Genomic DNA, 27135 nt, shown 5'->3' on the forward strand with positions numbered 1-27135 from the left:
TTTTACATAAACAAAATAAGCCTTGAGTACCTTAGTTGCATCTCTTTGCTTCTGAAAATCAATATTTGTTTGATTCGCACAAATGATGACTTTGATAAACAAATTTCTTCTCTTGAAAGAAGCCCAAAATGGTCATTTGTAATTATTGACTGCTTTCCACTCTAGCACCAATTTGCTAGGCTCAATTGACTAGCGAAACTAAATATTGCTCAAAGCAAACAGAAGCGAAGCATACCAAATTATTTGGTACAAAATAAACTCGGTCGTCAACAAGGGGCGTATGAGTCTATGCAGCAGAGCTAACTATTATACACTGTCCAATAGGTAAAATTTCGAAGGTAGAGTTAGTTATGGTTTATAAGTTGTACATTTAATATCTGGATCATATCGATGATTGGGTAAATATTTACTAGAACGTTTGGCAGGCAACTGATCAAATTTGAGCATATTTGCGGCGCCATTTGAGTGCGAGCATGATCAAAAGTTTGTTCAAATTTGTTTTGCAATATTGCGATGAAGTTCCGAACACTGTAACAAACTAAACATTTGCTTCCAAGGAACTCAAGCAAACTGTAGCTAAATTTAAACCCACAAAACACACAAACTTTAAGTCAAGTTTACTTTAACAGCCCTATCAAAACAAAACTCAAGTCCTGGATCTTGACTAGAATCCTTTTGGGGCCAGGGTGAATTGTATGCCCAGAAGTCATGAAACCCATTTTTCTCTGCCACTGATTTCTCGATTGACCCGATTTTCAGTTTGAATTTATGGGCTTGTTCAAACATAATGAGCACCTAAGCAAATTTAGTAATGGCATCGTTGACTCTTTAAGGCGTGAAATTGAAACCGATACTTAACTTTTTATCTCTATCAATAACTATCACAAACACAATATATACCTCTGCTATCTAATCAAGTAAATACAGGTACCGCCATGTCTACAAGTCCACGTAAACAACTCAGCGAATCTCAGCGCATGCATTTTAATCACGCTGCAGGAGCAAGTCAAGTTAATGCAACTTTATGTGTTAATATAGTGAGTTGAATTAAATTACAAGTTTTTAATTGATGAAAACAGTAATTAAAGTTGTGTGATGTTTGATTGATTGTAATTGAACTCTGCTATCGCCATCGGCAGCTACTTAAATCTTTAACTTGACAGTGTCTATTTACTTAAGAGTACAAAATCAGATAAGCATTTATTTGATGAAGAATTGATACAAGGTGTAAACTTGTAGCATGTGCAATAAGTACAAAAGCACAATGCGCACATCTGAAAAACGCTATAATTGAACTATTAAAGTTCAATCAGTTTAAGTTGAAAAAATTGTTCAAAAAACAATTGCTTAAAATATATTAAACATGCCACATCAGAGGTCACCAGGCCTGATTCAGAGATACAAAGGTCAAGACTTGAGTAGGGGGACCCCAAACTTGAAACCTATCTGGGCACAGAGGAGCTGAAGCCTGGGTTTCTCTGTGCACTGATGTTCGAGATCAGAGAGATAAGAGGCAGATGACAGTTAGCGTACTTTTTTGAGCCTTTTGGGCTTATATGCAGACATGAAGAAATAAACAATATTTTCCAATGCTACTGCGCTTGGAATTGACTCAAGACCTGGACAGCTCGCAGCAAACAAAAAAAATCAATTTTTGTTTAGAAAATTAATGACGTACTTTGTTGCCATCGGTCTTTTAACTTCCATAATTGAATCAAACGGAATATAAGCTACCACTACCACTAACATTTTGATATAACAAAATATGTTCACACCATTACATGGAAATATATTTCACTTGAATTATATGGCACAAGAGGCGTATGCCATAACCGGATAAACGGTTATTTATCAGAAAGACCGTCATGTTTCAGTCAATAATTGAAACTCATACTGGATTTAGGAATTAGAAACAGGAATTAGAAATTAGATTGTGCAATTTCACAAGGATCGATTATTGGCATATTTTTTTCTTGATTTACATAAATTACCTCCCTGACGTTTGCCGAAATGGAAAATTTCTACCTCTGATACAAACTGAATAGCAGGAAATATTAATTTAGCTGTAATACAAAGGGGCTCAACTCCAACAAGTTGTTACTTATACCTAAATAATATTTTCAAATGAATTTAAAAATAAGCAACAAATAAATCAAATAAAATCAGTTAAAGATAAGTCTCCTGATTTTAATCGGAATACTAAATTCACCTAAATTACTAAGCTTCGCCTAAATTCGAAAACTTAAAAATAACTTGGGCTGAAAATATATAACAGAAAACTGAATTCACAACGCACATTGATCGGGTGAAAGAAAATTGACTCTTCAGTGCAGAATTTCGTCAAAGTGTTTTACTGCATTATTATTAGTCAATTGTCATATAGCAATATGGTATTATGATATAGAGATGTGTTAATTTCAACACTTTTAAACCCCCATTTTTATCGCCGAAAAGAATTCTTTGACTTTTTCTTCAAAGAAAATGTTGCTCAATTTCTTGAGAAAAATAAAGTCATTACAGCTGTAGAACTATATGTTTATGAATTATTAAAATCCGGGATAAAGTCAATAAATAAAAAGGCAGTTGACATATATCTCATTGATTTGTTTAACTATGAGTCTCAAATTAAACCTATTTGAAAAGAAGATAGATAAAATGGTTGTTGAAAATTTCAAAGTGTAAATGAAATTTTTCACGGAACTCAGCGAGATAAAAAAAGTGCCATATCTCCTAATGGAAAGCAAGGTTCTACAACCCTTTTTTAATCAATTCTCTGATTTCTCTTAAATCTATTTGGTGCACAGAATCAACGATAGTTTCGTTTTACCGAATGTTCAGTTAACAAAAACAGTTTCCTCCTAATTGATTATCCATATTCACCTTGGGAAACGTTTTTCTATTAACAACGAGAAAAAACAAAAATATCAAAAATGGAAAATAAGTCAAAAAATGGAATATCCGGAAATACTGGCGAGAATTTCGGCTTTTATCTTTTGATTTTTTAAAACAAAACAAAAACATCTTTAAAATAATGTTGATTTTTCCACATCTTGTGCAGGGAAGCTCTCAGTAATCCCTTTGGATCTTTTAACTGTCCTCTCATAATGTATCATAATTTTCCGATTTCATTACCAAAGACAATTTGCAGCTTTCTGATGTTAGGTTATATTATATTTTATAGTGAGAGGAATTAAATCTCTCGCTCTCTCTCTCCCTCTCTCTCTCTCTCTCTCTCTCTATTTCTCTCTCTCTCTCTCTCTCTCTCTCTCTCTCTCTCTCTCTCTCTCTCTCTCTCTCTCTCTCTCTCTCTCTCTCTCTCTTCTCTCTCTCTCTTCTGCTTGCTTGCTCTCTGTCTCTGAGGAGTTCCTTGAAAAACTTTTCTTAAAAAAATCTTTTTTGGAATAAAACCTCCCTAATGTTTGTTCTTCAATCGTGTACGGGCGTTGTACATTGTAAATTAGTCTACTTCGTTTCAGTAGATATAGGATTTGTTATAACTGATTCATCTATTAATCAGTCACCACTACAATGTAGGTTGTGATAAGAGACAATTTTTACCCTAAACTTCCTAGAGAAAATTATGGAATTATTAATCATTAGAAGGTTCTACCCAGAATTGGGTCTTCTATGCCATCTAGGCCTTCTTCTTTTTTCTCATAATGCTTGTGCTTGAGTGCCGTTATTTTATGCATTGTTGATAAGGATCTTTCATTTCTTCACACGTAGTATTGCTGTTTTATAGACCCTTTTAGGTCCATTATATTCCTTTATAATGTTTCAAAATCAAATAAAAACATTTCATCTTGCTGCAATTGCCGCTTTATTTGTACATGCAGGTAATGAATACTCTTTGCCGTTGCAAACCCCTGCCCAATCAAACGCATCAAACCACCTAAGAGGGCCATAATGCGTTTCTATGGGGCAGAGGGTTACAACGGCAGAGGGCCAGAGTTGGACAGAAGACAAGAATGGGGCAGAGGACCAGAAAGAAATTTCTTGAATATCTTCTGCACAGAGAAAGTTTGAGTATTACATATTCTCTGAGAAGTTTTTGCCCGAAGTTTTGGGTCACTTCTTTGAAAGATTCAGGGCTTGAGACCTATTGAGCAAAAAGTCCTAGGCCTGCGGAAAAAAAACTCAGAGATTGACTTTAACTCTGAAGTTATTTTTCAGCACTACAACAAAATTGTTTTTTGATCCTTTAAAGATAACTGTAATGGAATTAAAATAAAATCTCCATGGTCATTCATTACATTTTAGGATTTTTCTTGTCACAACTTGCGAAACAATTTATTCAGCTAGAAAAGAAACTGGAAATGTTTGCCCCACTGGCTATTATATTTCACAATTGTAATTGCAGACAAACTAAATAAAATTGTAAGATGGATAATTCAGCTTAAAAGTTTTGGCAAATTCTTGGCCGATAAAATAGAGAAATGAGACTGATTAGTGAAAACATTTCTGAACAAAAGAATCTTTGTTATCCGCCCCGTGTTTTCATTGTTCAATATTTTGAAGTTATTATGGCAGAAAATTATTGCAATCGTTTTTTGATGCAATTCATCTTAACCTATATATATATTTTAAAATTGTCAGACATACTATACTAAAGAAAAATCAGCAAGCCTAATTTTTCTATTTTGTCAAGACACTGCCATTAAAAAAATCTCCAGAGGTGTTTAATATTATTTCAAGGGTAGAGTGTCCATAACAACATTTAACAATGCAATCTGAACAAAGAAGTCAGAATTTACAAAGCAATTGTAAAGGAACCAAGTTCCTTTATATTTTATCTCCCCCCACACCCTCATTTTCCTCCCCCCACCTACACTTTCGTCCTCCAAAACCCTTTTATTTCATGATTTTCATTCCCCCAACCTATTTTCGTTGAAGCTTTTTATATGTTGATTTTATTGAAGAAGTCAGAAGTGGTTGACGTTCACTTTCAATATTATTTATAGTAAGGGATTTCCCGTTTTTGACCATAACTTGTGAGCCAATGGCGCGAATTATGATGTATTTATAGAGCTTGATTTGCTACCATAGTTGCGACTTTCAGAAATACAAATATTAATGAAAAGTTGTCTTGGTATGCAAGACTTAGGCCGAAGAGCATAAACATTTCTGGCGTATCCTAGGGTCAAAAAAGGACCTTTGAAACTTACTCGACGCAGACTGGGGAATTTTTGATTTCATAGGGGGGAACTTAGACATTTGACACTTAGCACATTTTAAACTCTGGTTTTGATAACTTCACACTTTTTAATCAAAAACATCACAATCACAAATGATCCAACTGATTTTTAATCTGGCCCTAGAAGTGAAGACTGAGATGAGAGTTCTCCTGAAAAGGATGCTTGCGTGGGATGCCTAGTCACGACAGATGGGCTGGTCTTGCTTGCGGATTTGAATGTCTTCATTTCAAAGGCTGGATTTTAATAGGCGACTAGTTATCGTTGGATCAATATAGTATCTTTCCGCATTAGTTTTGAAAGGAGTAGATCCTCCTCTAGGTGAAATTTAAAGCACCACCAACACACACATTAACTTAGGATTAGTTGCAAGGCCTGGTATGCCCTTGCTACCTTAAGGTTTATAGGAACGTGAAGTTATCCCCCCACCAGTGTCAGTAGACACACACAATAGTCGAAAGTTAACCACCACAGGTTAGGGTTCCTTCTGTCGCGCTCGAGAATCAAATAGGCAACCAGACAAACATCTAATTTATCTAAGTTTGTAAGAATTTCACTGATTAGTGGAAAAGTTTAACTCTATGCAACTTCTGATTAGCATCATATCTGTATCAAACATCACTTAGTTATAGCGACAAGCATAAACATAGCAATCAAACATTAAACAAAAGCATTAGCTAAGCACAGTAAGCAACAGCCTCATTTAAATAATAGGTTTAACATTTTAGGATTTTTCTTGTCACAACTTGCGAAACAATTTATTCAGCTAGAAAAGAAACTGGAAATGTTTGCCCCACTGGCTATTATATTTCACAATTGAAATTGCAGACAAACTAAATAAAATTGTAAGATGGATAATTCAGCTTAAAAGTTTTGGCAAATTCTTGGCCGATAAAATAGAGAAATGAGACTGATTAGTGAAAACATTTCTGAACAAAAGAATCTTTGTTATCCGCCCCGTGTTTTCATTGTTCAATATTTTGAAGTTATTATGGCAGAAAATTATTGCAATCGTTTTTTGATGCAATTAATCTTAACCTATATATATATTTTAAAATTGTCAGACATACTATACTAAAGAAAAATCAGCGAGCCTAATTTTTCTATTTTGTCAAGACACTGCCATTAAAAAAATCTCCAGAGGTGTTTAATTTTATTTCAAGGGTAGAGTGTCCATAACAACATTTAACAATGCAATCTGAACAAAGAAGTCAGAATTTACAAAGCAATTGTAAAGGAACCAAGTTCCTTTATATTTTATCTCCCCCCACACCCTCATTTTCCTCCCCCACCTACACTTTCGTCCTCCAAAACCCTTTTATTTCATGATTTTCATTCCCCCAACCTATTTTCGTTGAAGCTTTTTATATGTTGATTTTATTGAAGAAGTCAGAAGTGGTTGACGTTCACTTTCAATATTATTTATAGTAAGGGATTTCCCGTTTTTGACCATAACTTGTGAGCCAATGGCGCGAATTATGATGTATTTATAGAGCTTGATTTGCTACCATAGTTGTGACTTTCAGAAATACAAATATTAATGAAAAGTTGTCTTGGTATGCAAGACTTAGGCCGAAGAGCATAAACATTTCTGGCGTATCCTAGGGTCAAAAAAGGACCTTTGAAACTTACTCGACGCAGACTGGGGAATTTTTGATTTCATAGGGGGGAACTTAGACATTTGACACTTAGCACATTTTAAACTCTGGTTTTGATAACTTCACACTTTTTAATCAAAAACATCACAATCACAAATGATCCAACTGATTTTTAATCTGGCCCTAGAAGTGAAGACTGAGATGAGAGTTCTCCTGAAAAGGATGCTTGCGTGGGATGCCTAGTCACGACAGATGGGCTGGTCTTGCTTGCGGATTTGAATGTCTTCATTTCAAAGGCTGGATTTTAGTAGGCGACTAGTTATCGTTGGATCAATATAGTATCCTTCCGCATTAGTTTTGAAAGGAGTAGATCCTCCTCTAGGTGAAATTTAAAGCACCACCAACACACACATTAACTTAGGATTAGTTGCAAGGCCTGGTATGCCCTTGCTACCTTAAGGTTTATAGGAACGTGAAGTTATCCCCCCACCAGTGTCAGTAGACACACACAATAGTCGAAAGTTAACCACCACAGGTTAGGGTTCCTTCTGTCGCGCTCGAGAATCAAATAGGCAACCAGACAAACATCTAATTTATCTAAGTTTGTAAGAATTTCACTGATTAGTGGAAAAGTTTAACTCTATGCAACTTCTGATTAGCATCATATCTGTATCAAACATCACTTAGTTATAGCGACAAGCATAAACATAGCAATCAAACATTAAACAAAAGCCTTAGCTAAGCACAGTAAGCAACAGCCTCATTTAACTAATAGGTTTAACATAACAAAAACTAGAATAGGGCTGTTACAAGGAAACATAGTGCAGTAACAGTGCAGTATAAACTTTGTAAAATAAGAAAAGTCTTCTAACACAATCAACATGCCAAACAAGTCCAAAGCATCATCAACAGCAAAGAACAGCCTCAAGCAACAACTTCAGCTGAAAGTGATAGAGTGGAACGCAGTAAAAGACCTCTTCGAAGAACAAAGCAATAGTAACGAAGGTCTAAGCATACTACGTGAAACTTTGGAACTTTTGAGGTCTCAAAAAGAGCAGTTGGACAGAAGTTGCAGTGAACTCATGAAGCTACAGCTAACAAGTGAAGAGTTGACAACACTTGCTAATGAATCTGCTGAAAGAAACATAACCATGCTGAAATGCAAACAGAGAGCAAAAGCACACAGAACGGATGCAAGTGACACTGAATCTGCTTTCAACACATCAGCAGCGCCTTCCCCTAATCTACTGAGAAAACAGTACCCTTTATGCAATAGAGCAATGAAACAAATGAAACATCAGTTGCCAAGCCGCAACAATCAGGAAACAAACAAAGCTGACTCGTCCGACTCAGAAGACCCTGATAATTCTCAACCCGTTTTTAACATTGAAGAGAGAGGAAGGAACAGAGAATTTCTCACAGGGGCCTTGAGAATAGATGAGGGCTGGCAAAATTCAATTCTATCGAGAGAAGAGAACCATGTTCGAGGACAGAACCAACATGAGAGTGAGGATAGAGCTGGGCATTTGCAACAACCACTTTCTTTTCACATCAATAGCCAAGCTGGTCCTACCATGAGCCATAGGTACACACCACAAAATCAACAACCACTGAACAGTTGTACCGGGCATGAAGTACACTATAACAACGGCTCTAACAACAACCTATACAATGGCTTCCCGAGTTTCCCGAGTTCTCCACCAGACTGGATGCAACACCAGGCACTGATGATACAGAACACAATGAGTTTGCCCAAGATATCAATTGATAATTTCACAGGTGATCCTTTGAAATGGCACCAGTGGTTCAGCTTCTTCAAAGCGACCATTCACAACAACAGTGGCCTCTCAGACGCTCAAAAAATGACATACCTCCAAAACTCTGTAACACATAAGGCAAGAGATTCCATAAGTGGATACTCATACAATGGGGACTACTACCATGAAGCTATCGCTGAACTGACCAGAAAGTTTGGCAAACCACAGCATATTGTCGCTGCATACCTAGATCAATTGGAGAAGTGGCCGAAACCCAGACTGGACGAACCAAACACTTTTTTGAGCTTTTCATCCTTCTTGAGGAGACTGGTACAAACATTCAGGCTTCACAACTTTGAAGCTGACCTCAAGTCTTCAGCCGTCCTGAGAATGGCCAGAGACAAACTGAACGCTACCATGATAATCAGATGGAATCAACACACAAGAAGCCAAGCCTTGCTGCAACCTAACCTTACCAACTTTGCTGATTGGATTGACTCCTACGCAGAGGCGTGTGAGGACATCTCCCCACAACGGAACCAGAGAACCAGAGTGAACAGTTCTTCTAGAAGGAGGCCACCAGATGTGTCATGTCAACTCTGCTCACAAAACCACAACCTTGGTCGATGTCCCGAATACTTGGAAAAAACAGTGTATGACCGACAGTGTTGTGTGAGAAGGTTCAATCTCTGCCCTAACTGTCTAAGAGGTCATGAAAAGGGTCTCTGTCAATCAAAAACAAGGTGCCTTGTGGACAGATGCAATGGCTTCCATCACTCAACACTCCATAGGACAGATGCAAGGCAGATGCAACAATATGCACAACCAAATGGGAACTGGAACCAAAACTCACAAAATAACTTCAGACCCCAAACCAACCGAAACCAGTCAAACTATGGACGTAACTTTAACAATGAAAACCAAAGGCAGCAGACGAGTTCAAACTACAACCAACAGAGTGGAACTCAAAACAGACATGGTGGATCTAACAGCAGTACTTCACACAGGGGCAACTGGAACAAAAATGGTTTTCAGCCTCAGCCGATGAACACGCAGAACGACAACAACAACAGACAGCGGAGTAGCAATCAACGCACTGTGGCTCAGCAGCAGGCAACTACTCCGCAACAAAACTACACCTGCAGCAACCAGCAGGAGACTTCTTGGATCAGACCGCAGATTCAGTTGCAGGCAATACCAGTAACACTTTTCAGCAGAGATCTTTGCATTGAAACCTACGCATTGCTGGACAGTGGCAGTGACAATACTCAAATAACACAGAAGGTTGCTGATGCACTTCAAGTTCAACAACCAAAAGACATAACCCTACCACTAGCTTCACTTCATGGTGAACACTCAGTCAAAACAGCAGATGTCATGATCGGCATAGGAGCTTTGTACAGCAGTTGTCCTGTGATCAGAATCCCTGTGTACGCAACAGCAATGGACGAGTTTCGCATGCCAAGAGTTCAAATTGAAATGTTGAATGAGATCTGCAGAGACCATTCTCACCTCCAGAGCATAAGATTTCCAACAATCAGGGACAACCGGATCGGAATACTGATTGGAGCAGACGCATTCACAGCAACAGTTCCCAGACAGTTCACAACGGGACCCACTGGTACACCATACGGAGTCAACACTCTGCTTGGCTGGACACTGACAGGGCCCATTCCTCAGAGGTACACACAGAAGAGGGTTGGACAGTCAAACAGCACAAACATAACACTTTTCAATCATATCAAGAGACGGCAAGACGATCCAGATGAAGATCTTCTCCAGCTCTTCTGGACAATTGAGGGAGTGAACTTCAATCAGTGTTCTTCAAAGGGACAGTCTTCAGACGACAAGGAGGCGGTTTCCATCCTCAATGATACCATAAGACACATTGGTGACAGATACCAGATTGGACTTCCATGGAAGAAAGACATCACACTACCTAACAACTACTTCATGGCCAAAGTTCAGTGGCACGCTCTGCAGCAGAGGTTGGAGAGGGACACAAACTTGAGAGACCGCTATGAGGAAACAATCAAAAAAGATTTGGATAAAAACTACATCACAACTGCAGACCCCAGTTGCAGACACTCTGTCTGGTACCTTCCCCATCACCCAGTGATCAACAAACAGAAACCAGACAAAATCCGCAGAGTCACAAACGCTGCTTCCAAATATAAGGGACTCTCACTCAATGATGCATTGCTGACAGGGCCGGATCTACTCTGCAACCTGCATGGCCTTCTTCTCCGCTTCAGACAGTACTCAGTGGCAATCACAGCGGACATCGAGGCAATGTTCATGCAGATTGGCATCCAACCAAAAGACCAAGACTATCTCCGTTTTCTCTGGACAGAGGATGGCAATGAAAAGATCTTCAAATACAATCGACTCATTTTTGGAGCCACATGCTCACCCTCTTGTGCGATATTTGTTCTGCAGAAGTGTGCAAATGACCACAAACAAGAACATCCAGAGGCCTACACATCAATCATGCAGCAGTTCTACATGGATGATTTCATGCAGACCTACCCTTCTGAAGAGGAGGCCCGCAGAAGTGCAGAGGAGATCAAAACTGTTTTACATACAGGAGGATTCAATCTGACGAAGTTCTTGAGCAACAGACCAGCCGCATTAGAAAACCTACTGGAAGAAGACAAGGCGGAAATGAAAGCCCAAAGAATCCTTGGTCAGACGTGGGACCCCAAAACTGACAAGTTGATGTTTGCAAAACCAAAGTTTCTCTACACAGGACAACAGATGACCCAAAGAAAGGTTCTTTCAATGGCAGCTTCTCTGTTCGATCCAATCGGACTGATATCACCCTTTGCCATCAGAATTAGATGCAGCCTCCAAAGAATCATTAAAGAGGGAAGAAACTGGGATCAACCTGTGTCAGAATGCTACCAACAGGAACTACAGGAGTGGATGGATGAGTTCGACAACATGACTCCAATTGAAATTCCCAGATGCTTGATTCCCAGCACCAATGGAACCCATCAACTTCACACGTTCACTGATGCCTCAATGAGTGCAATTGCTGCCATAGTTTATGTGAGGACAACGAACGCCGATGGATCTTCCACATCCCGATATGTGATCAGTAAAACAAAAGTGGCACCGATCAAGCAGTTGAGCATTCCAAAACTGGAGTTGGAAGCTGCAACACTTGGAGCAGAGCTAGCTGGGTTCTGTGAGAGCGAGATGACAGCTACAATAAGTTCAAAACACTTTTGGACAGACAGCACCGCTACACTTGGTTGGATCCAATCCAAGCAAAGACAGAAAATGTACATTGCCAACAGATTAACCAAAATTCACGAGAATTCCGACCAAGAGAATTGGAGACACATCCCTGGAAAGATGAATCCCGCTGACCATGGAACACGAGGCCTCACCCCATCAGACATACCAAAGCTGTGGCTCCAACCACCGGACTTTCTGAGCAAACCTCAAGACTCTTGGAATTTTGCCGAGGACAGTGATCCCCACATATGCGCCACACAAGCGACACAACTTCAGACGCCGGTCATTGAGGTTGACAAATTTTCAACATGGAGTCGACTGCTCAACTCTACTAGAATGGTGTTCCAGGCAATAAGACGCTTCAGGGCAAAAGTTCGAACTAGAAGACAAAACGAATCACCTGAGACATCCAACACTAACACTTTTGCATCAGATGAGAACAGGGCAAGGAACTACCTCATCAAAATGTCCCAAAACGAGTTGTTCTCAGGAACAATTTCTGCACTGTTGAAGGGAGGCAATCTTGAGAAAGGAGACAAGCTGATGCCCTTCACGCCTTTTCTAGATGAAGACGGACTCTTGAGGGTAGGAGGAAGACTCAACAAGGCACCTCTAACCTACAATTCAAAACATCCGCTTCTTCTCCATAGCAGGAGCAAAATTGCAAGACTGTTGATTGAAAAGGCGCACCATGACTGTGGCCATCAGGGTGTGGAACATGTGAAGGCTCACCTGCAACAGACTTTCTTGATGATTGGATTGAGAAAAGTGCTGCGAAGTCTGGGGAAATACTGTTTCATTTGCAGGCGATGGAGGGCAGACAATGTGAGACCTAAGATGGCCGATCTTCCTGAATTCAGATTTCCAGATGCAAACAAGCAGTACCCTTTTGTCAACACAGGAATGGAAATGTTTGGACCTTTCTACATTGAGGACAAGAGAGAGGGCACCCAGATGCACTACGTCTGCTTGTTCACATGCCTGGTCACCAGAGCTGTCCACCTAGAAGTATGCCATGACCTCTCAACTGATTGTCTTCTCATGACAATCCGCAGATTTGTCTCACGACGTGGATACCCTGACCTCATTGTGAGTGACAATGGCAAAAATTTCATTGGAGCCAACCAAGCAATGAAGTTAAAGTTCCAGAGAAGCTACAAGCCAGACAATGAGTACATCAGACTGCAATTGGCTCAACAGAACATTCAGTGGACTTTCAACCCTCCATTGGCACCACACTTCGGAGGAGTCTGGGAGAGGCTGATACAGACCGCGAAGAGGAGTCTACTAATAGTGCTGGGCAGTCGGAAACTAAAACTCTCAGTTTTCCAGACAGTTGTGGCAGAGGCCGAGGCAATTTTGAACTCCAGGCCATTAACTCATGTGGGCTGCAGCATCTCAGATGAGGGACCACTTACTCCGAATCACTTCCTCCTTCGCCGACCTCACATGTGTTTGAAACCTCTTGTGAACAGCAACCAGCGGTTCTCCACTAAGGACTTCAAGTTGACGCAGACACTACTTGATCACTACTGGAGCAGGTTGCTGAAGGAATATGTTCCTGAGCTCAACAAGAGAACGAAGTGGCAAAGATCACATGATGAGCTGGATGAAGGTGACATTGTGTGGGTGCTCAAGGAGTTCACACCCAGAGGCATCTGGCCTCTTGGGAAGATTGTGAAAGCACACAGAGGTTCAGACGGGATAGCCAGGAGTTTCGACATCCAGACGGCTACAGGAATGGTACAAAGACCAGCAGTAACCCTAAGCCGTGTGTTCCCACAATCGTCAGGTGCGCCGGAGGGTCACTGAAACAAGTTCATCGAAACACACACACACACTCACACACACACACACACAAAACTCAATGTCGGAATGAAAACTTTTTGCTTTATTGTGTTTACATTTTCATATCAAATGCTTGCTTTTGTTGCCGGGAGTGTAAAGGAACCAAGTTCCTTTATATTTTATCTCCCCCCACACCCTCATTTTCCTCCCCCCACCTACACTTTCGTCCTCCAAAACCCTTTCATTTCATGATTTTCATTCCCCCAACCTATTTTCGTTGAAGCTTTTTATATGTTGATTTTATTGAAGAAGTCAGAAGTGGTTGACGTTCACTTTCAATATTATTTATAGTAAGGGATTTCCCGTTTTTGACCATAACTTGTGAGCCAATGGCGCGAATTATGATGTATTTATAGAGCTTGATTTGCTACCATAGTTGCGACTTTCAGAAATACAAATATTAATGAAAAGTTGTCTTGGTATGCAAGACTTAGGCCGAAGAGCATAAACAGCAATTCTTAACGGATTTTCTCAGAAGCAAATGTTTGTCTCTTTTTTTTAAAAAAAAAACTTATTCCATCAAATTTTATTTTACTTAAAAAAATTTTTATTTTTCCAAGTTCATTGCACGATAACTGTTATGTTGCTCTTAAGACTTTTTTCAAACTATTTTGCTAAATTTTCATGAAAGCAATGTCATTTTAAAAAAAAGATATTTTTAATTATTTTTTTCTGGAAAATTATTTTGCTATTCAAAATAATTTTTTCGAATCCAAGGATTTCGTTAGCTTTTTTACCGAAGATCATGGACTTCTTACTTTTAAAAGCTTTTTAAATTAGAACATCATACTTCATGCAGCTCTCTGTCAGTTTTGTTAATTAAGTATAACTTCAAGCAAGAAAATAAGAAGAAAGCAACATTCTAGTTTATTCTGTTTTTTGTTTTTAGAAATATTGATTCGTAACTCTAAAAGTATCTATGAATTGTTTCACTGTGAACGGATCACTGTTGGATTTTGAGTGCCGCCCTATTGTTGCCAAAATTATTTATCGAAAAATACGTTTTTTATTAACTCCTGCAAATGGAAAACGCGATAAAACAAAGACCATATTTTAAAAGAAAGATAGCGACCAATATTTAAGCAGATTCTTTTTTATCTTGTTTTTCATTTGGATTGTGAAGAGAAGAAAAGTGCAATAACATCTCTAATTTTATTGCTCTAAATATTCTTCAATCGCAAATATTCACTTGTCTTTTATTGATTTTTTTTGATCGATAACTTTGTTTTGCATTGACTGCCATTGTCGAGCAAAAGCCAAATTTCACTTTCTTTTCAGAGAAACAACACGAACCAACAATCTCATCACAAACCAAAAAAAAGAACGCAACCAAGAGGTACCAATTCTGATTTTATGCACAATATGCTCCACAAATACAGACTTTTGGGTTTTCATAGAACACAAAGTAATTTTGCGCAGAATGAATGTACTGGAATCCACTGAATAGGCCTAAATTCAAGAGTGTCTTTTTTTAGCTTCGTCCAAGTCTGAAAACAACTTTTGCAGTCTGCCAGGTCTAGGCCGAGACCTGGTAGAGATTTACGAGCAGATTCTTAACTCAAAAGCATTGTTTGAGACATTAGCCGGCAAAAATTTTGAAATACAGAATGTCAGTAGCGGTCTACATTTTCGTTACAACTTTTGAAACACATCTCTGCAGCTCTGATTGATACCAAATGATATTAGCTAAAACATCACTCTGGTCTCAATAATGCATAATTGCATATGTTATCAGGTGTTTCTGAGCGGTATGTAGCAGCATTTTCAATCAATCAGAGCCAAAGACAGTTTTTTGAGTTTTTAGATTATAAATTGCTGGATTTTCAAACCTGAAAAAAGGAGTGCTACCATGAAGTTGCGCCTGCCCTCCTGGGTCCAATCAGCTGGATTTAAAAAAAACCCGCATTTGATGTCGTACGACCTGTCCAAAACATGAACTGGGGCAAATGTAAACGGTGACTTTAGTGAAATCTGGCTAGCTGTACCCAGCCAAGAGGGCAGGTGCAGCTTCATTGCATTCTGTATTTCAAAACTCTTGCTGGCTTGTGTTTGAAAAATTGGTTTTGAGCTAAAGATGTTATCGAAAATCTTTCCCAAGTCTCGGCCAAGACCTGCCAGACAGCCAAATATGTTTTCAGACTTGCACGGTGCTAAAAAAATAACACACTCTTAAATTTAGGCCTACTCAGTGATTTCATTGTAATCATTTTGCGCATTTAAATTTCAAAATTACTTTTTGTATATGAAAACCCAAAATCTTGTGTTTGTGGAGCATATTTTGCATAAAATCAGAATTAGTACCTCTTGGTTGTATTTTTTTGTTTTGTGATGAAATTTTTGTTTCCTGTTTTTTTCTCAGAAAGAAAAGTTAAATTTGACACTTGTTCGAACTATTGAGTAATTAAGAAATCCAGCACTATATTGAGACTAAAAAGTTAACAAACATGTCTGCAGGTGTCTGGATTGTCGTTCACACAAACACAGCTTCGCTGCTGGTTCACATAATGTAAAAATATGATGTGGCGGTGAATTATTGTACGATCAACAATGATTTAAGTGTTCAAAGTTTTTTTCACCGTATTCGGTTGGTAGCGCTGAAAAATTTTTTTCACCGCATTCTGTTGGTAGTGGTGAAAAATTTTTCTTTGAACGCTTAAGCGGGGAAAGAGAACTTTTCACCGCTAACAGCACAATGCGGTAAAAAAAATTTCCAGCGCTACCAGGATACGTTGAGAAAAATTCACATCTAAAATTGCAGATCTTACAAATATTGATCGCTAAATTCAACACTAAATTTCACGGCTATCAATGCATTCAACGCTATGAAAGCGGGCGCTTTGCGGTGAAAATTTTTTTCACCATTCTTTACCGCTAATCTTACATTATTTTTTGACCAAAATTCAACTCGGGTGGCGCTATGTTCACGCAGTCGCCATTCATTTCAACGGAGCCAAGCGTTCAAGGTTTCGAGAAAGGAAAACTAGAAACTCTGCCAGTTACACAGGAAAATATATCGTTAGACACTTTTAATTGGACTGAAGCTGACATCCCCAACTGCTCAGAACACCAAAATTGTTGGGTTGTTGAGAACTGAAACCCTTCCCAAATAAGAGCTGCCCATCATTGTAAAAATTACCGTGCGACTTTGATTCAAATTTTCTAAACACTCAAATCAAAAATAAGCACTTTATTTATAAGACCCTCCACAGTGAAATCTTTTTTTGTCTATACCCTAACAGCTTTCTGTACTATTGTAAAAAATCTAGTGCAGGTGAAATCATCTTTAGCTTTCGACAAATTTACATCATCTCATCATTATTGTATCAGGCATTGCTGCTCATCAGCAGCCACGCGTAGTGATTTTCCAACGACAGCGCGCCATCTTGACCCGTCCATCGCTACTTCTTCGGTTGTTTTCTATGTTTTCTTCCAGGCATCAGTGCGAATTCGAGGTGGTTTCAAGACCGGCTCTAAGTCTCCTGCTACTGTTGACCTCCGTGTTCTTCTGATACTTTTTGGTTGTTTTTTCCAGGAGAGGGCCTTATCGAAGTTCATTGCCTCTTTCATTATCTTCTCGTCTGACATTCAAATCACGTGTCCGCACCATTTGAGTCCTATTTGACAGAAGAGGGTGCGTATAGACATGTCCATTTTTGCAGCTCTTCGTAGCGTCTTGGTGTCAGCGGTTAAGTCCATGCTTGCCCAGAATCTCTCTAGTAGCGCAAACTTTGCTGTTGCTCCGGCTATTCCGTGGTGGATTTCTTTGGTTATGTCACCGTTGTGTGTTATTCTGCCTGCAAGATAGTCGGAGTTGGTGATATTTTCCAAAGCGCGCCCGTTGCAATAGATGGTGGATGTTTATGTATTCGAAAACATGCATTTGGTTCGGCCTACGTTTTTGAGGCCAACTTCGCCTGCGACTTCTTCCTTCGCCCGCGGTTTCTTATCTCCCAGTCTGCAGATGCCCTCTACGTAATCCAGATCGCACATAAGCGTGTCCAGCTCAATTTCGTAGGGAGACCCTGCGGTCGTTTTTATTTGCGTATCCAACAGATCAGCAAATAAAAAAGGGACGGGATAGCCCCCTTGTTCTACTCCACACTTCAATGCAAACGGGTATGAGAGGAGGTTGTTCTTCCTGGAAATTCTAACTGGGTCATGATACATGTTACGTATGATATTGAGAATCTTATTGGGCAGGCCGTGCAGTTCAGCAACTTGCCAATTTGCATCCCGTGTGACGCTGTTGAACGCTGCTTTAAAATCAATGAAAATCATAACTGTCGTGCGGTTATTTTCATTGCGCTGCTCTACGATCTGGCGCAAGGCAAAAATTTAGTCGCGACAGCCTCGCTTCTTTTTAAATCCCGCCTGATTGTCACGGGCTGCGGTTTCGCAGTGCTCAGACAACTTGTCCAATAAAAGGGCTTCGATAACTTTAAAACCGATACAAAGAAGTGAGATTCCTCAGTAGTTGCCGCACATCTGTGAAACGGTAAGAGTATGGAAGTCCTCAATTCATCCGAAATTCGCTCTTCGGTCCAGACGCTGTCTTAACAAGTTGTTGGCCTTAAAGTTTTCTTCTGGGGTCCAAGACTTGTGGGTTGCGCGGGTTTTTCCTAGTTTTTTGAGGCAGCGTTCTTTACAGTTTGCATCAGTTGCTCCCATTTGTCATCAACCGAATGTAAGGTTGCGGGGCCTTTGCAACGCTTAGGAACTCTTGACAGTACTTGCACACTGTCGTTGGACGGCGAAAGGCAGCAACGTTAAACCATTCTCTTGTGCGCCTCCTCGTGCAGAGCTTGAGTTTTGATTGTAGCTTGCAGGCCACCATCTTATGATTGCTGTCAATAAGGAGCCCTTCGCCGCGAAATTTATACCAGCAACAAAAAATTAAAATTTTTGTATCTTGCAAGCGTTGTTATTGTGCGATTTCTCTGAGAAAGAAAATGTCAACAAACGGTGTTATTTGCCTGAACATAATTTATAACAAGGAGGCTCGGTAGTTTGCGTTGGCACACAATGTTACGAACCCGCTCATCCACATTCTTGACTTAATTGAATACTAAAAGAGGAAGAGATACAAGTTGTTTAAAAACTAACAAATAACTTAATAAACCACCGATGGAATAAGATAATACCACATTAGAGGGTCGACGAAATTTGTTGATAACAAGACTACTAGATAAAACGATTGAAACAATCAAAACACAAACATTATTAACGATGAAAACCCGATGATCATAGTTAAACAAACAAAATCAAATTCATCAGATAAAACGATTTAGACAAAGAGAAAACAAATTACTAAATAACAAACAAAAACAATTAGATTATTCGTCATTGTAAAAGATATGGGACTTGTCTTCAATGCGACTGGGTAACAGGTCGACAAAAAGAGCAGAAAAATGCAAAGGTACAAAAAAGTCTCTTTTGTGAAAACAACTATTTCCATAGTGGTGAAAATCAATAGATATTAAATGAATCCACTAAAACATTCGTTTTCTTTTAATATTAAACTCCATGGGAAGCAATTGAGACCTGCCATTATCCAGTCAATGTCACACGAAAACAAAATCAAAAACAAAGACGACAAGAAAAAGAAAATCAATTAAGTTTGCGCAAAAATGAAATTGAAGCCGTTAAAACGTTGTCAACTGAAACTTTAAAAAGGTTCAATTGAGAACTTTTCATAGCCAATTTGACCAACCGTTAAAGTTATGATTTAAAAAGAAAGCAAAAGTCCTAGAAATTGTATAATTGTATGAAAGAAAAAAATATGTGGAGGCTGGTAGTAAAAAAGCCAAAAATCGAATTGTCAAATGGCTGAAACTAAAAAAAAATTGTGAAAAAAGAATAAAAAATAGCTCACTGGAATTGGTTTGTGACTTTTTTGCAGACTAAGATTTAATTTGACCAAAAAATCATTTCAGAAAATGGTAAGGCTCAAAAGTCTAAACATGCTTATGACAAAAACTTTTTCCAAAAATTATAGCAGAGAGAAAAATTTAATCAAAAGCGATGCATTAACATGCAACACCTTAGGAAGACTATTGGTACCTGTTATAATGAGACTTGGCTGCCAGAATACAAAATAACAAATAGAAGTCGATGCCAAAACATCACAAAAATTGACAACACCACCTTGTTGAAGGCATTATGATTATTACAGGCAATTTGCAAGAACTGGATTTCATCACTTGCTCCTAACCTGAACATCAGCGGGTCTTAGTTATAAAAAAGACTGCGTAGGAATGGGACATAAAAAATGAACATTATCGAAAACTGGAAAATTTATGAAACTAAATGGACAAAGTCATCATTCAAAACAAAAAACCAGCAGAGAACTTTTCGTTGGAGTCAACAGAAGTAGCTGAGACTTCATATTAGTGATGTTTGGTTACATGCTGGCCAAAACGAGGATTGCAAAAAGAGACAGTTGAAAAAATCTTGTACTTTTTGTTTAATACAAAATTCACTTAAAAGTCAATAAAACAAATAACTATGAACTAGAGTCTTTATATAGGCTCAATTAAACGTCCTGGGACAAAATTTAGACCTATCATCAGGTATATGTCACAAAAGAACAAAAAATGGAAACACTAGCAAAAACAAAAAAATTACATAGTCCGCAAGCATCGGAAATCACAGAGTCCGCAAGCATCGAAAACGCACGAAAGTCTGAATATGAATGCACCAAAGGGTCGGATGAACTCAAGAAAGTCTAATCTTGAACGCAAAAACAGTCTGCGCATGAACGCATGAAAGTCTGCTTAATGATTATCCTGCATCAAAATTAAAAATTTTGAAAAAGTGCACGTACTTCAAATGTAAACAGGCAAACTTCTATTTTTTAAAATTTTTTGGCCATTAAATCCTTTTTGCAAAAGCTTTAAGTAGCAATGTATCGCCATTATAAATTTTTATATTAACCAAATTGGATCGCTCGGATTAGATTGAAATTTTCGGAAAAACATAAAGTGCACAGAAGTATATTTAGAAGAACTGGTAGAAAAAGTTAAAGATATTATTTTTTGATTTCCGGAAGAAGTCTTAATTCAAACGTTGATAATTTTATCAGTAATTAAAACGTTTAAAACAAATTGCTTTCGCTATTTTTCATTGTTCAATATAAGATGGTTTTCTGTCTGGAACCTTTCTGCAGCGACAGATTCCTGGCAAGAGTCTTACAAAGTCGACAAATATCTGGTAAGAATCTTACATGAAAAACGGTTATCTGCAAAAAATCTTGCAAGGTTAACGTTTTTCTGGTAAGAGTCTTGTGAGAGGCCTACAAGATTATGCATTATCATACAAGAGTCTTGCAAGATCTAGCATATAAATATCCCAATTCTTCAACAAGACAAATTGGTTTTTCTCTATGCACATAAAAATATTTTTTGGGATAGGAGCTGCTTTCTAGATTTTATGTTCTATCAAATTGTCGTTTTTTTTATATTTTGATCTTGTAGATGAAAACTTTTTGTTATTTGCTCCAAACAATGTTACAGCACAGAATGCATCTGGTAGAAAACTTGAAACGAAAACGTAGCCCGAACGAATAAACGTATTGACAAAAGACTTGAAATCTACGGTTTTCTGCTTACCTTTTTTGACTTTCCAAAAGCTTTCATTCAACTGAAACACCTGTGTTCCTTAGCTGTTTTTACAAATGACCTGAGTAAAATTGCTCTAACCCAGTTGCTAGAAATTCTAGTTCTTGTCTCATTGAGAAGTTTGCAATCTGAAGAATTCGAATTCTATTCCGGAGCTATTTATTTTTGATTCGTTACATATTTTTCTTTTGGTCTTTCTCAAGTGACCCAGTGACAATTCACTTTTTATATCCATGTTCGATTTTTAAAAAAAGGCCAACAACGATAAAATGAGGGCTAAGGAAATCTTATTTTGTTTTCAGGGATTCATCGTTCCTGGTTTTTATGGCTTTCACAATGTGTTTTTGTAGTTTTTAGCAAAATTTTGTGTGTTGCCGGAATTTGCTTCAATTCTGTTGCCTCATGGTTTTGTCTGCTTGTTGAAAGTGTAATTGGTCTCCAAAGGAGGATGAAGTGAACTTATCTAATTCTTTGCATGAATGCCTAATGGCTGTTAAATTATTAATAATATTTTTTTCAAAAAAAATCAAACTTGTAGGTCGATCCCACTAATGAAAAGTCATATATATTTGATAGCCAATCAAAACTCAGTCCGGTAAGCGAGTTCATTTCCACGCGTTTTTTGACTTAGATGCACTTTTCTATTGAATTCGTTGCTTTTGGCTTTGTACGTTGTCATTTTTGTAGCCCTAAGACACATTCTGATTATCGAGGTATGTCTTGCATGTTTAATGCGTTCCGTTGCAAGCTATTTGTTTTACTGGCTCTGATACTATGAGTTGTCTTCAAAACTTTCAGTTTGTTAAATTAACTACTATTCGTTGATTTTTTCGAAGTTACTTTGATTGTTGCAAATGTTTTTTTATGCGTCATGGTATTATGTAATTCATTTATTAGTTTGGGTTTGTGACAATTGTTTTTCACTCAAACATCTTTATATATCTCTTCGGATCTTTTCCGTTTGTGCCCCCCACCAGCTTAGTGGATGTATATTATTTGCAACCCCCAAGCGCACCAACCATATTTTTACAAAATTATTTACTTCCTAATGACACGTGCTATGTAACGGGGGGGCACATAACATACTGGGGGGAGAGGCACAAACTGAAGAGATTCATCTCTTCTAATCTCTTCATACGGTAGATAAGTACGTCAAAAGTAAAATAAAAATTAGGATTCGTGGGAGCGGAAATTTATGTGCAAACGCACATTACTGCCCAGCTTTGTTGTTCAAAACTTAAACGAGGCAAAAAGCATAAAGTTGGAAAAAAGATCGTGCAAAATATTTTTATAAAGAGAAATAATTCAAATGTCCATTAGTGAACCCAAAAAAGTGTGGAAATGAACGCACGAGAAATTAGTTTTCGGAGCCCGCAAAATCCATTGAGCCCATGAAATTCTGAACTTGAAAGCAAAAAAATGTTGAAATTGTCACTCTCTGGAATGAGAGCAAAAAAATTGGACATGAATGCAAGAAAGTTTGTTGAAAGGACGAAAGTACGCGAGTCCAAAATTTAATACACGAAATTCAAGACACGAATGCAAGAAAGTCTCAGGAATCTACAAAATGTTGTAAACGTACGAAAGTCTAGTAAAAGAATCAAAGTCTAAAGGACGGAAAACGTCTGGTTAGTTTATGTAAGTCTGGACATCGACTCAAGTCAATTTGGACACCAGGACAGTTTAGATATTCTGTCTGGCACATATGACTGCTCACATACACAAGGACATATAATTTGTCATTTTTTTGTGCTGAAGCCCAACTAAGATAAAAAATATTTAGGGGCTTTTCATCCATGCGCTTAAATACACTTAAATGAGTTAAATGCGCTCAAAATAGATTCTTTTGACCCGGGTTGAAGTTTCTTTGATTTCATACAAAAATCATGTGTGATTTCATATTTTCCATTCTTGATTTTTTAGTACGATCACAGAACTTATGCTTTGTCAATGTAAGATTACAAATAAATCATATTTAATCTTTGTATGATTACCCAAAAACCATATATGATTTTTATATGATTACCGGGAATCAAATCATGAAGTGTTTTACTTACATTGACTTTTTTACCTTATTGATAAAGAATCACATATGTAATTCCCCAGCAGCATTTTTATGATCGAAAAAAGACACTGAAATGAAATATTTTTTTAAATGGAGTGTCAAATACTTAAATAAGTCTATACAAGTAAACAACCCAAGACCAAATAACGATAATCCGGAGCATTAATACCTCCCCGCACTTGAGAAGCAAAATACAAGATCTTATGATACTCATGATAAGGAAAATCTTCCCATCTATTTTCTTATTTTCTATTCTGTTGATAATTTTGATGTTTTCAAACAGGATTCAATTGATGAATTGGTTTCAAACTGATAAAGCGGAAGACAAACAAAAACTTAAAAAGGGCCATCATCTTATTTGTGTTTTCTGCAAGTATACGCACTTTGCTTTTGACGTTAGATGTTATCCTGACGGACACTACAAACAGCAACTATGTGACTTTCGCTGAGTCAGTCAACGTTAAAACTAGAGCTCTGTTTTTTTTCTGAATTATTTTTTCCAATATTTTGTTCTTTCTTTATAAATTTAAGATAACCAATTTTTATCTTATGCTTACTACTGTTTTTTATCAATGTGCAAGTACGGAAAAAAGTATAAAAGAAAATTGGAGAGGAAGAAACATGCAGCGGTCGCTTTTGTTTAAGTCTTTTTCTTTCAAAGCTCTGTTCACAAGTGCCACAAAACATTAGATCTCTGTTCAAAAACTATGATGAGTTCAAAATAATTGTGAGCGACGAACAACAACCATTAGTTTTATGCATAACGGAATCACGGTGGTTAAATAATACTGATAGAATAGAATTGTTTGTTCCTCCAAATTTTATTACCATAATAGGCAAGCAGAGGAAGAATAGAGGTCGCGATGTTGTTATTTATGTAAATTATAGTGATAAAAGCTAAATTCCTTGGAAAACTGGAGAAAAACTGTCCAGGCTTTTTCTAAAATTTTTAACCATAGAAAATGGAAGCCCTTATAAGCGGCATTTACATCCTCCTTAGTTGCTGTAATGAGAAAATTTTTCATATATTGGGAAACTTTTTAGACCAGATTGTTGTAAAACCGAATGTGAAACATTTATTCTGTGGTAAATTCAATGTAAATTTTTATCATAAAGAAAAGAATCAAACAACTAACGTCCATCTTGCTAACAAATGGATTAACACTGGCAAGACCTAATACTGCCACTCGGGAGACAAAACAACACAAACATTACTTGATCTGTTTTTCACAAATTTCCTTTCCCCACAAAATGTCACAAAATTTTTTGAGTGATCATTTTTGCGTTGAATTAGAAATATCCCAAACAAATGCAGGGGCTATAGGTAAAAAACCCTGCAGTTCTCTTATATGGTCAACACTTTAAAACACCAAAACCTTTGAAAAAATGAGAACAAATGTTGAGTCCTACGTAGAAAAAGTTTTAGCAGACGTATTAAACATGTAAAACTGTAGGTAGTTTTCTTGCAAAAGAGTTCCAGTACTTCTTGAATTGAGATTTAGATTATGTTATTTAAAAAAATTCAGTCGACAATTAAAAAAATTGGTTTAACAATGAAGATAAAAACGCTGCATCCAAGAAAAGTCACAGAAGACAACTATGCCTCACAGAAAAATCTATCAGAAGCAAAAAAGAAGTATGAAGAAAATTCAAAGATGGTCAAAAATCTAGTAGGAACAAAATTGAGACAATTTTATCAAAAAATACATAAGAATTCCAACAGAGGTAATAGAAATTGTTGAGCTCGTAAGAAAGCTACTTGGTGACCCAAAATCAACACAACCGTATATTTCTGAAGCAAACACGGTTAATTTTAAGAGTTTTTTCAGAAATAGCTTAAAATTTGTGAGCTAATTTTGATATTGTTTTGATAACAAGTACAAGCAAACCATTTGTACGTAGTATGTTTCTCTATAAAACAGAAACATCTGAAATGATAAATAGAAATTCTCAACCAATAAAAAAACAGCGATGATACTTTTTATCTTAACAACTACTTTCTGAAAAACACTGCTTTCTCAATGATACCTTTAAATTGCAAATTTCTAAACAAATGCATGGAGTTAGGTTACTATACTGAACGCTTAAAAATAGCGAACAGAATTCCAGTCTCCAAAGATGTTGATAAAACTGTACCATCATATTACCGGCCAATATCTATCTTACCAGCAAATGGAAGAGTCTTCGAGAAACATTTAAAGAGCAGAATTGTTTCTTTCGTGAACAAAAAAATTATCCCAACCAAAAATAAATTCGGCTTGAGAGACATTTACTCTGTGGTAAATTCAATGTAAATTTTTATCATAAAGAAAAAAAATCAAACAACTAACGTCCATCTGGCAAACAAATGGATTAACACAGGCAAGACCTAATACTGCCACTCGGGAGACAAAACAACACAAACATTACTTGATCTGTTTTTCACAAATTTCCTTTCCCCACAAAATGTCACAAAATTTTTTGAGTGATCATTTTTGCGTTGAATTAGAAATATCCCAAACAAATGCAGGGGCTATAGGTGAAAAACCCTGCAGTTCTCTCATATGGTCAACACTTTAAAACAGCAAAACCTTTGAAAAAATGAAAACAAATGTTGAGTCCTACGTTGAAAAAGTTTTAGCAGACGTATTAAACATGTAAAACTGTAGGGAATTTTCTTCCAAAAGAGTTCCAGTATTTCTTGAATTGAGAATTAGATGATGTTATTTAAAAAAAATTCAGTCAACAATTAAAAAAATTGGTTTAACAATGAAGATAAAAACGCTGCATCCAGGAAAAAACACAGAAGACAACTATGCCTCACAGAAAAATCTGTCAGAAGCAAAAAAGAAGTATGAAGAAAATTCAAAGATGGTCAAAAATCTAGTAGGAACAAAATAGAGACAATTTTATCAAAAAATACATAAGAATGCCAACAGACGTAATAGAAATTGTTGAGCTCAAAAGAAAGCTATTTGATGACCCAAAATCAACACAACCGTATATTTCTGAAGCAAACACAGTTATTTTTAAGAGTTTTTTGTCAGAAATAGCTAAAAATTTGTGAGCTAATTTTGGTATTGTCTTGATAACAAATACAAGCAAACCATTTGTACGTAGCATGTTTCTCTGTAAAACAGAAACATCTGAAATGATGAATAGAAATTCTCAACCAATAAAAAAACAGCGATGATACCTTTTATCTTAACAACTACTTTCTGAGAAACACTGCTTCCTCAATGGCTCCTTTAAATTGCAAAATTCTAATTAAATGCATGGAGTTAGGTTACTATCCTGAACGCTTAAAAATAGTGAATAAAAATTCCAGTTTCCAAAGATGTTGATAAAACTGTGCCATCATATTACCGGCCAATATCTATCTTACCAGCAAATGGAAGAGCCTTCGATAAAAATTTAAAGAGCAGAATTGTTTCTTTCGTGAACAAAAAAATTATCCCAACCAAAAATAAATTCGGCTTCAGAGACCAATGAAGTGCAGTTGATGCACTCGTAGAACTTGTTGAGGACTTGTGGTAAAATTGGATAAATAATACAGTGGGAACTACATACACCTTCCTTGACCTGAAAAAGCCTTTGACAGTGATGACCACCAAATTTTGTTAAAAAATTTTCGAAATGCGGATAAAGGGGGCCTGTCCTATAAATACCTAGATCTTATCTCAGTAAAAGAGTGCAATTCACCCAAATTGAGCTAACAAAGTTAACAACAGAAAATCTCAGATTTGGCCTACCCCAGGGCTCGGTCTCGGGATCTTTGCTGTTTGTTATCTATATCAATGTTATTGATTTTGCTACAACGCGATCCGGAACTATTTT

At 37.3% G+C, this 27135-nt stretch overlaps 1 protein-coding gene across 1 annotated transcript; it reads left to right on the plus strand.

Moving 5' to 3' along the window:
- The first annotated feature begins 7671 nt into the window (after positions 1–7671).
- LOC142344590 (uncharacterized) lies at positions 7672–13602 on the plus strand. The gene has a single exon (XM_075396423.1). It carries the CDS (start codon positions 7672–7674, stop codon positions 13600–13602), a length of 5931 nt encoding a protein of 1976 aa, XP_075252538.1.
- The last annotated feature ends 13533 nt before the right edge of the window (positions 13603–27135 follow it).

The sequence above is a fragment of the Convolutriloba macropyga genome, chromosome 1 (genome assembly GCF_964194025.1).
Source record: "Convolutriloba macropyga chromosome 1, txConMacr16.3, whole genome shotgun sequence".
Lineage (NCBI taxonomy): Eukaryota > Metazoa > Xenacoelomorpha > Acoela > Convolutidae > Convolutriloba > Convolutriloba macropyga.